The sequence below is a fragment of the Pleurodeles waltl genome, chromosome 1_2 (genome assembly GCF_031143425.1).
Source record: "Pleurodeles waltl isolate 20211129_DDA chromosome 1_2, aPleWal1.hap1.20221129, whole genome shotgun sequence".
In the NCBI taxonomy this organism is placed as follows: Eukaryota; Metazoa; Chordata; class Amphibia; order Caudata; family Salamandridae; genus Pleurodeles; species Pleurodeles waltl.
The window spans coordinates 113,389,866-113,406,899 of NC_090437.1; the positions used below are offsets into that span (position 1 = coordinate 113,389,866).

Genomic DNA, 17,034 nt, shown 5'->3' on the forward strand with positions numbered 1-17,034 from the left:
TCCCCATTGCATCCTATTGTAACTATACATTGTTTGCACTGTTTTCTAAGACTATACTGCATATTTTTGCTATTGTGTATATATATCTTGTGTATATTTCCTATCCTCTCACTGAGGGTACACTCTAAGATACTTTGGCATATTGTCATAAAAATAAAGTACCTTTATTTTTAGTATAACTGTGTATTGTGTTTTCTTAGGATATTGTGCATATGACACTAGGTGGTACTGTAGTAGCTTCACACGTCTCCTAGTTCAGCCTAAGCTGCTCTGCTAAGCTACCATTATCTATCAGCCTAAGCTGCTAGACACCCTATACACTAATAAGGGATAACTGGGCCTGGTGCAAGGTGCAAGTACCCCTAGGTACTCACTACAAGCCAGTCCAGCCTCCTACACTCTCCACTTACCACCACTTAGACAATAAAGACTCACCTGGCCAAGGTTAGCCTTATTGTCCTTCGTTTGGGGGGGTTGTGTAGGAAGGTAGCCTCTTTCTAGCCTTGTTACCCCCACTTTTGGCCTGTTTGTGAGTATATGTCAGGGTGTTTTTACTGTCTCACTGGGATCCTGCTAGCCAGGGCCCAGTGTTCATAGTGGAACCCCCTATGTTGTCAGTGTGTTTGATATGTGTCACTGGGATCCTGCTAGCCAGGACCCCAGTGCTCATAGGTTTGTGGCCTGTATGTGTTCCCTGTGTGGTGCCTAACTGTATCACTGAGGCTCTGCTAACCAGAACCTCAGTGTTTATGCTCTCTCTGCTTTTCAAATTGTCACTGCAGGCTAGTGACTAATTTTACCAATACTGATTGACACACTGGAACACACTTATAATTTCCTAGTATATGGTAACTAGGTACCCAGGGTATTGGGGTTCCAGGAGATCCCTATGGGCTGCAGCATTTCTTTTGCCACCCATAGGGAGCTCAGACAATTCTTACACAGGACTGCCACTGCAGACTGAGTGAAATAACGTCCACGTTATTTCACAGCCACTTATAAGTCACCTATATGTCTAACCTTCACTTAGTGAAGGTTAGGTGCAAAGTTACTTTGTGTGAGGTCACCCTGGCACTAGCCAAGGGGCCCCCCACATTGTTCAGGGCAAATTCCCCGGACTTTGTGAGTGCGGGGACACCATTACACGCGTGAATTACATATAGGTCAATACCTATGTGTAGCTTCACAATGGTAACTCCGAACATGGCCATGTAACATGTCTAGGATCATGGAATTTTCACCCCAATACCATTCTGGTATTGTGGGGACAATTCCATGCATCCCAGGGCTCCAGCATGGCCCCCGGGTACTGCCAAACTAGCTCTCTGGGGTTTTCTCTGCAGCTACTGCTGCTGCTGCCAGCCCTCAGACAGGTTTCTGACCCCCCCCCCCCCGGGGCCTAGGCAGCGCAGTCCCAGGAAGGCAGAACAAAGGATTTCCTCTGAGAGAGGGTGTTACATCCTCTCCCTTTGGAAATAGGTGTTAAGGGCCTAAGAGGAGTAGCTTCTCCTGGCCTCTGGAAATGCTTTGAAGGGCACAGATGGTGCCCTCCTTGCATAAGCCAGTCTACACCGGTTCAGGGATCCCCCCAGCCCTGCTCTAGTGTGAAACTGGACAAAGGAAAGGGGAGTGACCACTCCCCTGACCAGCACCTCCCAAGGGGAGGTGCCCAGAGCTCTTCCAGTGTGTCCCAGATCTCTGCCCTCTTGAATGCAGAGGTATGAGGGCACAATGGAGACCTCTGAGTGGCCAGTGCCAGCAGGTGACGTCAGAGACCCCTCCTGATAGGTGCTGATCTCTCTGTGTAGCCAATCCTCCTCTGAGAGCTATTTAGGGTCTCTCCTGTGGGTTTCTCATCAGATAACGAATGCAAGAGCTCACCATAGTTCCTCTGCACTTCTCTCCTCGACTTCTGCCAAAGATAGAACGCTGACTGCTCCAGGACACCTGTAAAACCGCAACAAAGTAGCAAGAAGACTACCAACAACATTGTAGCGCCTCATCCTGCCGGCTTTCTCAACTGTTTCCCGGTGGTGCATGCTCTGAGGGCTGTCTGCCTTCACCCTGCACTGGAAGCCAAGAAGAAATCTCTCCGGTGGGTCGGCGGAATCTTCCCCCTGCCAAGGCAGGCACCAAACTTATGCATCACCGATCCTCTGGGTCCCCTCTCATCTTGACAAATGTGGTCCCTGGAACACAGGAGCTGAATCCAAGTGTCCCCAACAGTCCAGTGGCCCTTCTGTCCAAATTTGGTGGAGGTAAGTCCTTGCCTCCCCACGCCAGACAGTAATCTTGTGTACTGCGTGAACTGCAGCTGCTAGGGCTTCTGTGCACTTTTGCTAGACTTCCTTTGTGAATAGCACAGCCCAGGTCCCCAGCACTCTGTCCTGCATTGCCAAACTCGCTGAGTTGGATTTCGACTTCGTGGGACCCTCTTTTGTTGTGCTGAGACGACCGCTGTGCTCAGATTTTCTGGACACCTGTTCAGGTACTTCTGCGGGTGCTGCCTGCTTCTGCGTGGGCTCTCTCCGTTGCTGAGGGCCCCCTCTGTCTCCTCCTCCAAGGGGCGACTTCCTGGTCCTTCCTGGACCCTGACAGCACCCAAAATCTTCAACCGTGACTCTTGCAGCTAGCAAAGATAGTTGGCGGTCTTTCTGCATGGAAACAACTCTGCATCCTCCAGCACGCCGTGGGACATCTTCTGACCAAAGGAGAAGTTCCTGGCACCTTCAGTTTTTGTAGAATCTTTGGCTTCTTCCACCCGGAGACAGCCCTTTTGCACCTTTATCCGGGGTTTAGTGGGCTCCTGCCCCCCTGGACACTTGCGTGACTCTTAGACTTGGTCCCCTTCCTTTGCAGGACCTCAGGTACAGGAATCCATCTTCAGTGCTTTGCAGTCAGTTGTTGCCTTTGCAGAATACCCTTTCTCGACTTTACTGTCTTTCTGGGGTAGTAAGGTAACTTTACTCCTACTTTTCAGGGTCTTGGGGTGGGGTATCCTGGACACCCTTAGTGTTTTCTTACACTCCCAGTGACCCTCTACACACTACACTAGGCCTGGGGTCCATTTGTGGTTCGCATTCCACTTTTGGAGTATATGGTTTGTGTTGCCCTTAAGCCCATTGTCTCCTATTGCATTCTCTTGTGTTCTACAGTGTTTGCCCTACTTTTCTAACTGTTTACGTTCCTGATTTTGGTTTGTGTGTAGATTTTGTGTATATTACTTACCTCCTAAGGGAGCATATCGTCCGAGATACTTTTGGCATATTGTCACTAAAATAAAGAACCTTTATTTTTAGTAACTCTGAGTATTGTGTTTCTTATGATATAGTGCTATATGATATAAGTGGTATAGTAGGAGCTTTGCATTTCTCCTAGTTCAGCCCTAAGCTGCTCTGCTATAGCTACCTCTATTAGCCTAAGCTGCTAGAACACTTCTAATCTACTAATAAAGGATAACTGGACCTGGAATACGGTGTAAGTACCACTAGGTACACACTATAAGCCAGGCCAGCCTCCTACAGGAGTCCAATTACAAAATATGTCCAAACACTAGTTCACATGCTTCACTCACTATAAATTGTGTTCCCATCCTCATTGAAGGGGCAGTTCCAGTGATCTACGCATGCCCTGCAGGAACATTTGGGAGTGAAGGTTTGCGCTCAACATCACAGCTCCCATACCCAAAGACTTGCTTCACAAATCCGAGGTCTAATGTCTCCCTTGCCTCTGATTAATATGTTTATCACTGTGGGATAGTGTTTGAATTAATCATTCATTTGAGCAGCGCTCATCGCCTTGATAGCGATGCACAGTGTCAGAAGACTGTCCTGCCCAGTCACACCTCCTGCAGGGCAGGCCAGTGCATGCTCAAGAATTATTCACACTGTCTAATCGCGTGTGGTAACAGCCGGAGACAGGTCATAGTTTCACATTTTCCTAAAAATAAAACTTCTGATGGAAGCTGAATAAATGTAATGTCACATGGGGAGGCTCGCCATTAGAAAGCATAGGTAAAATAGGCCAGGTTAGTTTGTGCAACCCATAACGTTACCTGAATAATTTACAGAAATCCTAAACTTAACTCGCATTCATCTCGTCATTTGTGAATGAGGTAACCAGTCTGAAATGTCCATGGTGGATATACGTAAGCTCCACATTTCCACAACTTTCGCTGTGAATCTGCCTAAGGTTTTTATGAGGAAAGATTTCATGTTCGTGGGCCACAATGATCGTTTCGGTGGTCAAAGTAATTCACTGATATAACATTTTGCTAAACATGAAAAATCTATTTCAGAAGCAGTTTTTGAATTGTGAAATTAAGTAGAATGTATAATAGATCGTCTGTTATTGCCAGGACTGACAACTTTTCAAAGCAGTAATTGGTAATTTTATGGCCCAGCTTGAAAAGTATTTTGCGTCTAATGCATCCTCATTCTTTAGAGGTGGGTGCTCCTGCCTTACGTGTGCTGCCTGCTGTGCTAGGAAAGTAGGGGCCAGATGTAGCAAGGCATTAGCGCATCGCAAACGGCAAAAAACACCGTTTGCGAGGGGCTAATGCCCGCACGCGATGCAGAAACACATTTTGCGAGTCGGAACCGACTCGCAAAATGTGTTTCCGACTCACAAATAGGAAGGGGTGTTCCCTTCCTATTTGCGACTCGCACCGCAATGTAGGTTGATTTGCGAAAGCGGTCGCAAATCAACTCGCAGTTACCATCCACTTGAAGTGGATGGTAACTCATTCGCAAACGGGAAGGGGTCCCCATGGGACCCCTTCCCCTTTGTGAATGATCACAAAATTATTTTTTCAGAGCAGGCAGTGGTCCTATGGACCACTGCCTACTCTGAAAAAAAAAAAGAAACAAAAGGTTTTTCTATGTGCAGCTCGTTTTCCTTTAAGGAAAACGGGCTGCAGATAGAAAAAAAAAATGCTCTATTTAAAAGCAGTCACGGACATGGTGGTCTGCTGTCTCCAGCAGGCCACCATCCCCGTGAGTGCCTAGACTTGCTATGGGGTTGCAAACTGCGACCCACCTCATTAATATTAATGAGGTGGGTCTTTGCGATGCCATACCGAGTCGCAGAAGGTGTCTGAGACACCTTTCTGCATAGCAAATTGCGAGTAGCAAATTGCGAGTCGGAAGGACTCGCAATTTGCAACTCGCAATTTGCTTTCTTCCTACATCTGGCCCTAGATCACTTGGCTCCTGCTGTTGTTTTATTCAGCATTAACGGTTGCAGGACAGGCCTTTTAACACTTCTGAAAAAGATGCACATTCATTTTCTGCGCGTTCACTCCCCAGTCGCCTCCCCCAGCTTGTGTTCTGTTCCTTGGAGAATCAATACATTAAGGGCCAGATGCAGGAAACAAATAGCGAGTCGCAAACGGCAAAAATTGCCGTTTGCGACTCGCTATTCGCGTTTCCCTATTCAGAAATGCATATTGCGAGTCGGTACCGACTCGCAATATGCATTTCAGAATCGCAAATAGGAAGGGGTGTTCCCTTCCTATTTGCGATTCGGAGTGGTATGCAATACCATTTGCGACTGCATATGCGGTCGCGATTGGTGTTGCAGTTACCATCCACTTCAAGTGGATGGTAACCCACTCGCAAATTGGAAGGGGTCCCTTCCACTTTGTGAATGGACCCACAAATATTTTTTCAGGGTAGGTAGTGGTCCAAGGGACCACTACCTGCCCTGAAAAAAAAACGAAACTAAAGGTTTTTTTTTTTTTTTTTTAAGTGCAGCTCGTTTTCCTTTAAGGAAAACGGGCTACACTTAAAAAAAAAAAAAACTGCTTTATTTAAAGCAGTCACAAACATGGAGGTCTGCTGACTACAGCAGGCCTCCATGTTTGCGAGTGCCTAGACTCGCTATGGGGCCGCAATTTGCGACCCACCTCATGAATATTAATGAGGTGGGTCATTGCGACCCCATAGCGAGTCGCAGACGGTGTCTGAGACACCGTACTGCATACCAATTTGCGAGTTGCAAATTGCGAGTCGCATGGACTCGCAATTTGCAACTCGCATTTTCTTTTTTTGCTACATCTGGCCCTAAATCCTTTCACATCCAACTTCCAAGCCATTCATTGCATCAAGGGCTTTAGAATGACAGGATATTGAGTGGCTGAGGTATATCTTAGATTTAAATCAGGACATTTATTTTCTAGAGCGGTGTTTCTGTCTCAGTTGTGTAACAAGAGTAACTTCTATTCGTTAAGCGGTATCTAAGTTCTGTTAAATAAAACCATGTATAAACCTCTTTCCCTTATGCAAATATGTGATCCCATGATTGGCAGCAAAACCACACTCTTTCCATCCTGGCAAAACACTAACACAGCACAGTAAATTTCACGTGATCAGGCAGGAGTGTCCCCCTGTTTGTTGTTCACAGGTGGCATTTCATTTCCACACAGTTGTGTCCTATAGCAGCCAATCAAGAAAGCCATCCACCCAGAAGTAATAATTTGTGTAGAGACAGGTCAGCTAGGGTGTATGACACACCAGGCAACCTTCTTCAGATGAATCTAGAGACTTTAAATACCCCAATGAGGATATCCGTGGTTAAACTCCACAGTAATAGAAAAAAACATATTATTTAAAAGCAAGACTCGATTAATACTGTGACATCTGCCCTACATACGACTTCTTGGTGAGAACACCGGCTGCTTGCTAGGAGTTCCTCTTAATTGCTCAGTGTCTCTTAAAATGGCCATTCATTCGGAACAGTCATTAATGCGATTAAACAAAAATAAAAAACAATGAAATTCGCCAGTTCTCATATTTTCCATAAAGAAGGACCAGTTTGAGCAGACGAACATTTCAGCCAATTGACAAAACTATTTTCAATCCTGCCACCCACGACATTTTATTTATATATGGAACTGTTTAACGCTCTTGTGGTTGGCCTTGATGCTGCCATCCATCCAGGAGTCGTAAATCTGACATTTAGCTTTACTGTTAAGCAAAAATAGGTGGCACACAGGCTTCCTAAACAGCATTTACTTGTGAGTCATGCAGCCATCTTTGCATCTCTATATCTAAATCAAAGCAAAAGACTCGCCATCCGATCCTGAAAGAAGGGAACCCTCGCGCTTTCCCTCCGGCGTGAAAGGGAAGGGAGTTTGTCATTTCCAGGTCGGACCTCCAGCCCCACCCCAGCAATCCCTGAGCCAATCTAGACGCTATTCCCTTGCTGTAAACAGCATGAGAGCAGCGTGAGCACTGGCTCGGTCAGAGTCAGCCAGCGCTCCTTTGGAGACTTGGAGGCTCTGATAGCAATCCCCCCGCGGACTCCTATCATTACAGATAGGCTAGGGTTGCAGTGCACGACAGGCTGGGCAAAGCAAGACACCTGTCCAACCTGCCATGTGCACATCACCTCAAGGAGGTCCAGCTGAATGTGCTGTCACTCAACCTCTCAGGCTCCACACCCCACCCACGTCTGATTCCGCTCGCCTCCTTCACTCGCCTGAAAAACTGCAAATCTGGTCTAGATCATGCTGCGCACTGCAGGTAACAAAAAATGTGAATAATTGAAAAGTAATACTTTCAAATGGGCCTGGGGGCAACAAAACAAACAGGGGGGCAATGCCACCACACCCTCATAAAGAGAAACCGCCCATGCTACTCAGTAGTCCAAAGCAACAGTGAATGATAATATGAGTAGAATTAATTCAGGGAATAATACACTAACAGACAAGATATTTTTGGAACATAAGCCTGCTCATTATACCATTTGCTCCATGCTGCTGACAGACCGGCGTTGAATGGAGCTTTCCTACCAAATCATCCAAAAAACTGAGGAGCGTGAAGACAGCATGCTGCTTGAACCAGTGGCCTGAATCAAAGAGGCCTTCCAAATCCTTTCACCATCCCAGGTGACCACCAACAGGCACCATATGCGCAGAAATCCTACATGATATAATACATATTTCAATATAATCACAGAATGAGATATATGTATTGAATGTAAATGTCGACTGAAACCAAAGATCTAGTAAAAAGCATAAATCGTTCGAATTATTCGAAATACATTTAAAATGTTCCTCTTTAGAAGACTATATAGAATGGCTACTGTTAGGCACACAGCTACGTCTGCTCACCTACACATTCAGCATAAATAAGGCATACGACTAGATAATGGGATATAAATGAGCCCTTGACATTCATTTTCTCACTGAAATGCTGCCATTTAATCCAAGAAACATAATTTGTTGGATTTACAGTCAACCAAAAAAATGAAAGTTAGAGTGGAAATGTTGAAGTGTTCCAGTGGCATTTGTTCTTAAAATAAATGTTTTTTTTCTTTGCTATTCAGAATGTTTTTAGCAGCTAGAATGAAAAGTGACCACTGCACTTACTTGATTTCAATAGCGATTTGCAGCATGCAAGCTGTTGTGTTGCATCATTTTGCCTGGAGACAAAGCCTATGAAATAAAAGTGAAGCAAACAAATGTAACAGTAAATATTTTACAACCTTTGAAATGTATAAAACAATTAAATAGGTTTAACGTATTCATGCAAAATGTAATTGCAGCACTCCCTTGTAAAATAGTTTACAGGAAGCTTGTACACTTGCATATCTATTAGTGCTATTTTTTATTCTTTATTCAATTGAATTCGTTCAACAGAAGCTTTGAGACCAGGCTTCAAATTTTCAATGACATTGGAACAAAGGTGCATCATGCAACGAGTTCAGACAAACTGGTGGTTGTAACTTCTATTATGAAATGACAAAGTACTAAACTATTGTTTGCAAAAGATTGACTCGATCTCCGAAATCTAGCGATTTGCCCTCTTCTCTCACTCGTTTTTACATTTTTATTAGTGGTGCAATAAGCTTTGACAGAAGTTTCCAATTTCCAGCCTTATTGTTTCACAACTAGTTAGTTCCCCTTCTCCCCCAGAAATATAACCAAGTGAACACAAATATGTGGTGCAATGAAACCAACTGGGAGGGACCAAATTAAGAAAAGTCTTCACCTTTAGCCATACAATATAAAATTTGCTAATTTTAGTAATAGAAAGTTTAAATTTTACCAGAGGATTATGTTTTCTTCCTTCGCTTTATTCCATATTTGATTCAAACAACAGCAATCACAACATAAACAAGCATTTTCAATGCAACGGGGCTCGCATTTGCTCGAGTTGGAGCCATTTGCAATGTAAACTCCTAACGTAACTTTTCTTGCCACACAAATTAAAAGAAAAAAAAACACAGCGTGATCACGCTATGTAAAATGCAGTGTGATTGCGCTGAAATTGAAAACAAAAAAACGGAGTGCAATCATGCTATGTAAACGCCCCAGCCCGATCGCGCTGCGGGAAAAATTAACAGATAAAGTAGTCCAGAAACCAGGCTCAAAATGTCGAGCCTCGTATCTTTCTAGTAGTTTACCGGTGCTGTGTAGGCAGGGTAATTACCGGAAAAGGCATGACGTATGCATGCCTTTCACAAATGAAAGCAAGCAGATTTTAAAGAGCAAGCCCAGGAAGCAATGAAATAGACTGACGTGACCTGGGCGTGGTTTGAAGTCCTAAGAGAGATTACTTTATGGACGGAGAGCTTTGCGCTCGCCCATAAAAACAAACTATCCCAGAACCCCTGGGCACTAAAAACAATGGGCCAGATGTATCAAAGGGTTTTACCCATTCTGTGTCTATAGGAAAATGCTTTACTACATATGGCCCAATGTCCTTCAACAAATCACAGGAGTTCATACAAAGTCCTCTGCCTCTTTTGTGACTCCCTTTCTTCGCGTGAATCACATCACCGTAGCTACTTCAAGATTCCTGCTTGGAGCCATCATCCCCAAGTAAGAAAGAAAATAACATAATGAGGTCTGAGCTGATGAACGTTCCTGCAACTCCACAAGGCATGATCCACTACTAGCCAGCTTAAGAAACAGTTAATATCAACAAGATAAACAATACCAATGTTCATCTTTAATGATCAACCCAACAGAAAAAAAACATTTTACTTACTGGTAACAGGAGGGTGTAGAAGAGGTATCCTGCTGGGTGGTGTAATTCTCACCCCTGTGTCCTTAATAGAATTGAAAAGTTCTGTTAAGAGAGATAGGATGTTTTATATTCTATGTCAGGACCAGGGGCAAGGATTATGCTGGTTCCAAGCTTGTTTACCACCAAATGGGCCAGGTCTGACGTTAGCTTAAAATAAAACCTCTTAAACATGGAGTCTGAGGACCAATCTGCCACATTCATGGTGTCCCCAAAACGAACTCCTAAACAAAACTCGTTTGATGGTATGGCTGAGTGTGCACCAAACAGTTGTGTATCAATACCAGCCTCCTGCATCACCCACCAAACTCACTGGTCTGTAGTAAGGATGGAGGCAGCCTTATATGGTTTATATAGTGCAATTAGCAGTTGGCCTATCCCCCGGGGTGGGGGGGGTGACAGGGGGCAAAACTAAAAAATATAACCTTCAGCTACAAAACACTAGGTGAGAAATTAAAGACCCAGACAGCTTGGCCTCTTCAGCCCTATCCAAAATCTTGGTTAGGGGCCCGGTGATTTCCAGCAGCTAGTCTTGGCATGTTTGGTATGACATATAAATCCCCTTCTTAGGGCCCTTAACATATTTTACCAGGGCAATGGCAATATTAGGATTGATCTCAGGGTTAAAGGCAAAAGTCTGCTAAGGAAAGGTGATAGGCGTTTACGTGCCTCTCTTTGCAGCGTTTTTCTCAAATGCCCACTACATATTTACCAGGCTTGTCTGCTGGGGCCCAATCGGATGACCTGAAGTGAAGGACAATTTCGGGGTCCAACATACTGGATGTCGACTCTAAGGGTGTTTGTCCCAGAGGAAGTGCAGGGTCTGAAGAAGGATGCCAAGGCCTGGGAGAGGCCCGTTTCCTCATCAGAGTCCCCAAATGAATTGTCTCTTCCTGCGTTGCTCTGGGATGAGAGGGAATTAAGTGGTGGTGGTGGCACCTCCGGGAAACCCTCAGGTGTAGGTACTGACTTGGTCTGTGCCCCCTGACTTAAGTCGGCTCTTTTGAATCAGTCAAAGATGTAATCTACTCTAGCTTTGTGTTTAGATTTCTGTGATGCAGGGGCTGGCGCTATTGTAAGGTGACCTGGAATGGGGGTCACCAGGACACCAAGGGGGTGATTCTAACCCTGGCGGTCGGTGTTAAAGCGGCAGCCAACCCGCCAACAGGCTGGCAGTAAAAAATATGGGATTCTGACCCTGGCGGGAACCGCCAACACAGACAGCCACTTTAACACTCCGACCGCCACGGCGGTACAAACAAACAGCGCGGCGGTCACCGCCAACAGCCAGGCGGCAGCCAATGTACCGCCCACACTATTCCAACTCACCAATCCGCCACCTTTTCCGGGGCGGGAGCACCGCCGATAAAAACACGGCGGAAACAGACTACGGACGGGAAAACGCTCACCACTACGCACTCCAGGAGGAAGGAGGACAGCATGGAACCCGAATTAAACATCCTACCTGCTCTCGTCTACCTTCTCATCTACCACGAGTACGAAGTCCGGCGCAGACGACAACGGTGAGTACTGCACCTACGACACACGGGAGGGGGAGGACGAAAGGTTACGGGCACACACATATGCGACCCCCCCCCCCCCAACTATGTACACACCAATGCAGAGCAACAAGTCACAGTGACACCACCCAAACACCCCTGAAAAATGCTAGGACATAATCAAATTTGGAATAAATATTTATGTACCAAAAAGCTTCAGAAAATTATCGTACAACCATGAAAGATATTCACAACAAAACTAATGACATACACATCAGTGTATAACTGAAGTACCAAGTCCTGCACATCCTACGAATTCATCATGTCCGTGGGCCAAAGTCTTGAGAAATAAGGGCAAAGCCCACACAGGAGACCTGAGTCCTTTGGAGAGAACACTGCAGGGGCATCAGATGTAAAAACTACAGGCACCTCAGGGGGAAGGGAAGGGGGGGGCACCACAGCCACATGAGTCCACGACGCCAGATCCACGAGGAGCCACCATGCCCACTGTACCATCCTGGGGAGTGCAAAGCCACAGTCTCTCAATGTCTCTACAGTGGGTGGGCTGCCCACTGTACCATCCTGCGGAGTGCAAAGCCACAGTCTCTCAATGTCTCTACAGTGGGTGGGCTGCCCACTGTACCATCCTGGGGAGTGCAAAGCCACAGTCTCTCAATGTCTCTACAGTGGGTGGGCTGCCCACTGTACCATCCTGGGGAGTGCAAAGCCACAGTCCATCAGGTGGATGATAGTCTCCACTGGTCAAGGAGGAGGCATGGTGGGCACAGTGAACCATAAACAGTGATTGAGACAGCGGTGCCCAGCGGAGCGGTGCTTGAGAAGAAGGGCCCAGCGGAGCGGTGCTTGAGACGGCGGTGCCCAGCGGAGCGGTGCATGACAGGAAGGGCCCAGCGGAGCGGTGCTTGAGATGAAGGGCCCAGCGGAGCGGTGCTTGAGACGGCGGTGCCCAGCGGAGCGGTGCATGACAGGAAGGGCCCAGCGGAGCGGTGCTTGAGATGAAGGGCCCAGCGGAGCGGTGCTTGAGACGGCGGTGCCCAGCGGAGCGGTGCATGACAGGAAGGGCCCAGCGGAGCGGTGCTTGAGATGAAGGGCCCAGCGGAGCGGTGCTTGAGACGGCGGTGCCCAGCGGAGCGGTGCATGACAGGAAGGGCCCAGCGGAGCGGTGCTTGAGATGAAGGGCCCAGCGGAGCGGTGCTTGAGATGAAGGGCCCAGCGGAGCGGTGCATGAGACGGCGGTGCCCAGCGGAGCGGTGCTTGAGAAGAAGGGCCCAGCGAAGAGGTGGAGAGACAGCGGTGCCCAGCGGAGCGGTGCTTGAGACGGCGGGGCCCTGTTCAGCGGTGCTCTTCTGCACCGCGGGCCCTGTTCAGCGGTGCCTATCTCCACAGCGGGGCCCTGTTCAGCGGTGCTCTTCTGCACCGCGGGCCCTGTTCAGCGGTGCCTATCTCCACGGCAGGGCCCTGTTCAGCGGTGCTCTTCTGCCCCGCGGGCCCTGTTCAGCGGTGCCTATCTCCACGGCGGGGCCCTGTTCAGCGGTGCTCCTCTGCCCCGCGGGCCCTGTTCAGCGGTGCTCTTCTACACCGCGGGCCCTGTTCAGCGGTGCCTATCTCCACGGCGGGGCCCTGTTCAGCGATGCTCTTCTGCCCCGCGGGCCCTGTTCAGCGGTGCCTATCTCCACGGCGGGGCCCTGTTCAGCGGTGCTCTTCTGCCCCGCGGGCCCTGTTCAGCGGTGCTCTTCTGCACCGCGGGCCCTGTTCAGCGGTGCCTATCTCCACGGCGGGGCCCTGTTCAGCGGTGCTCTTCTGCACCGCGGGCCCTGTTCAGCGGTGCCTATCTCCACGGCGGGGCCCTGTTCAGCAGTGCTCTTCTGCACCGCGGGCCCTGTTCAGCGGTGCCTATCTCCACGGCAGGGCCCTGTTCAGCGGTGCTCTTCTGCCCCGCGGGCCCTGTTCAGCGGTGCTCTTCTGCCCCGCGGGCCCGGTTCAGCGGTGCTCATCCAGCAGGTCAAGGGAGCCAGACCTGGCCTGGACTCCCGGCTCAGTCGCCCTCGGACCGTGACGTTTCTGGACCCTTCGGGGACGGACTCCTGGCCTCCTTAGTGTCCTCCTTCCCAGCTGGGATGTGGCATGTGGGGTCCACCTTCTCCGCGCTCCTGCTGCCCTTCCGCTCCTTTGATGGGGCTCTCGGGCCCTTGCCTCCCCTAGATGGTGTGGGTGGTGAAGTGGCCGCACATTGCTCCTTGGGGGCAGCCCTGTCGGTCCTCGCACAGCGGCCCTTGTTTTTGCGGGTCCTCTTGCCGGGGGGGGGGGCTGGACGTGTCCTTGCTGCTGATGGATGTGTCACTGCTGGCAAAGGGTGGGCTCCAGAGCCCATGCACAACAGTGACACCCGAAGCTGGGCTGGTGGTGGCTGCGGTGCTCTTGGGACTCTTTGAAGATGGATGGGGGAGCTCATCGGGGGGAAAGAGGTCAAGGTTAGCCAGGAAAAGTTTTTTAGGGCCAAGGTAAAAGGTAGGAGAAGTGGAGATGGAAGTGGAGGTAGAGGAGGTGGTTGTAGGAGAGTCAGGTGTGCTGTCATTGGGTGAAGGTGCTGGTGCTGTAGGCTGTCGTGAGGTGGATGGCTGTTGGGTGGGTGGCTGCCTGCGTTTGTGTGTCTTGGAAGAGGGGGTGACAGACACAGTGGGAGAGGACACAGGGGACGTGTAAATGGCAGTGGGGGTGGTGACTGCACGAGTGTGGACTGTACTGGAGGGTGAGGTGGTGATGGAAGCACTGGCTGATGTTGGGGTGCATGCAGGTGTGAGTGTAGACGTCACAGGGAGGGAGGAGGGAGACGAGGAGGAGGGGGACACAGGGGTGGCAGTGGCTGTTGGCATGTCTGCATCTGGGTGTTGCTTGGGTGAGTGTTTGTGGGATCTGTGGTGCTTGTGTTTGGATGAGCTGCTCTTGGGTGTTGAGGTGTGTGCAGGCTGGTCTGATGGTGTGGATGGGATAGGCTGAGGGACAGGAGACAGAGAAAGGCTGGAGGCAGTAAGAAGAGGGAGGCTGGAAACAGGGACAATGGCTGCCGTCAGTGCTGAGGCCAGAGCAGTGAACGCTCGTTGATGGGCAGCCTGACCCGAATGAATGCCCTCCAGGTACGCATTGCTCTGTTGCACCTCCCTTTGCACACCCTGGATGGCATTCAAAAGGGTCGTCTGCCCAACAATGAGCGTCCTTACCAGGTCAATGAGCTCCGCACTGAGGGCAGCAGGGGCAACAGGGGCAGGGGCTGAGGTGCCTGGGGCGAAGGAGACGCGCGCCTTCCTGGGTGAACCGGCACGGAGCGAAGACTGAGGGGCTGCTGGGAGGGCGGGGCTGGTGCGCTGGGTGGCGGCTGTACCTGTAGAGGCGGGGGGCACGGATGTTGCCGCCACCGCTAGGGAGCTCCCGTCCGAGGACGTGTCGCTTTCGCTGCTCTCACCAGCGGTCCCCGTCGTGGTGCTCCCCTCGCCCTCCGGATCACTGGTGCCCTCGGTGTCTGTTCCTGGGCCCACCGGGGCCTTGTGTCCTGCAGCTCCCTCGTGCTCCGATGCCAAATCTCCTCCGCCTGGTGATGCTAATGCACACATGCACAAGAAGATGAAGAGAAAGGGTGGGGGGAGAAAAAAGAAGACCAGGTTGAGTGCATGCAATGTCAACACCGTTGGCGGAGAGGACAGACACAGGAGCCTAATGCACTAAGCCGCGCATTCGGGGTACACTACTCAGTACTACTGACTAGGACAACAGGCCAAGAGACGTCAAACGCGCACATGGGAGATGCTGGACCTTCAATGGCTGTACTTGTCACCCTACCGAGGTGGGGGCCGGGGGCACAGGGCCATGCCTAAGGGAGAGGACTACACTACAGAAAGCGCCCTGGCCTAATGTCACCCACAGCCCTCCTCCCCCACCCAGACGCCTCCACTGCGCAGAAAGATAGGAGAATGTGCTGATACTCACCCCCTTGTGTCTGCTGTGATGTCTTAAAGCGCCCATCCAATTCTGGGTAAGCCACCGCCAGGATCCGGGACATCAGGGGGGTCATGGTGCGACTGGCACTCCTCCTAGGTTGGGAGGCCATCCCCAGCAGTGTTTCTGCGGTCTTCCTTGTTCCGCGGCGGATGTCCTCCCACCTCTTGCGGCAGTGGGTGCCCCGTCTGTTGTGGACCCCCAAGTTCCGGACTTCCTTGGCGATGGCACGCCAAATCTCAATCTTCTGATGGGCGCTGACCTATTTGACATGTACAGGGTGGAAAGGAGGAATTCATCAATGACCTGCATGTTAGATGTGATTGGCCCCCCCCACCAACTTTGCCATATGGCACATGCTCTCATGTGTCGGGCGTTGCACTCCTCATTCGCCCCCCACCCCACCAACTTACATCCACCCCAATCCACACAGGCATAGCCCATTCCATGTGCACCCGGTGTACTCACTTGTTGGTCTGGAGGACCGTAGAGTACCGCATACTGGGGGAGGACCCCATCCAACTCTTCAGACGTGAAGGCAGGGGCCCTTTCCCCAGTCGCAGCAGCCATTGTATCTTCCAGACCGAGGTCACAGCAGCACTTGCAGTATAGGTCCTCTCCTGTGGATGATCAGGTCTCGAGTTATTAAGCAGATAGAAAATGGCGGTCACGCCCGCGGCGGTGCGTACCGCGGCGGTGCGTACCGCGACCGCCGGTGCACTTCGTCATTGGCTCCTGAAACCCATAGGCTTCAATGTTAACCAATGCGGCTTTGCGCCGCGGTCTTCGACCGCCTACCGCCACGGTGTGCCCCGCCAGCGCATTGACCTCACATCCCATTGTCCCACTTCACAGGTCAGGCAGCCGCCATTTCAAGGGCCTACATGGCTTAATTTTGAATGCGACACACAGGCCTAGGCCTTGCATTGCCACACATACACGCCTTTCAACCCATTGCCATTCTTTAACTGTGCAAGCTGTCTGTACGTACCTGTGGTTTGGCTGACTCTGTGCTCCATGTTGTCCTTCCTAGGCACCGTCCGCTGGGACTTGCGAGGAGACGGATGAATCCTCGCGTGTACCGACCGCTGGTGGACCTGTCGACAATGGAAGAACGCCACATCATACTACGATACCGACTTGACCGAGCCACTATCCATGAACTGTGTGCCCAGCTGGAGCCAGCCCTGATGTCCCCCATCCGCCAACCCACAGGGATTCCCCCTCTGGTGCAGGTTTTGTCAGTCCTCCATTTTTTGGCAAGTGGGTCATTCCAGACCACAGTGGCCATGTCATCTGGAATGTCTCAGCCTATGTTTTCAAAGATTTTGAGTAGAGTGTTGTCTGCCCTGATGAAACTCATGCGGAGCTACATCATTTTCCCAGAGGAGGGTGACTTGCCTACAGTGAAGGGTGATTTCTATGCCCTTGGACATATCCCCAACATCATTGGTGCCATTGATGGGACCCATGTGGCTTTGGTACCCCCCAAA

General features: G+C 50.0%; 1 protein-coding gene across 1 annotated transcript in view; it reads right to left on the reverse strand.

Moving 5' to 3' along the window:
- LOC138297376 (pro-neuregulin-2, membrane-bound isoform-like) overlaps positions 1 to 17,034 on the reverse strand; it is a 1,431,716-nt gene that overhangs the window by 490,558 nt on the left and 924,124 nt on the right. Inside the window, exon 2 of the mRNA XM_069236762.1 lies at positions 8,372 to 8,437. Coding sequence (XP_069092863.1) covers positions 8,372 to 8,437 — 66 coding nt within the window. The remainder of the gene's footprint in view (positions 1 to 8,371; positions 8,438 to 17,034) is intronic.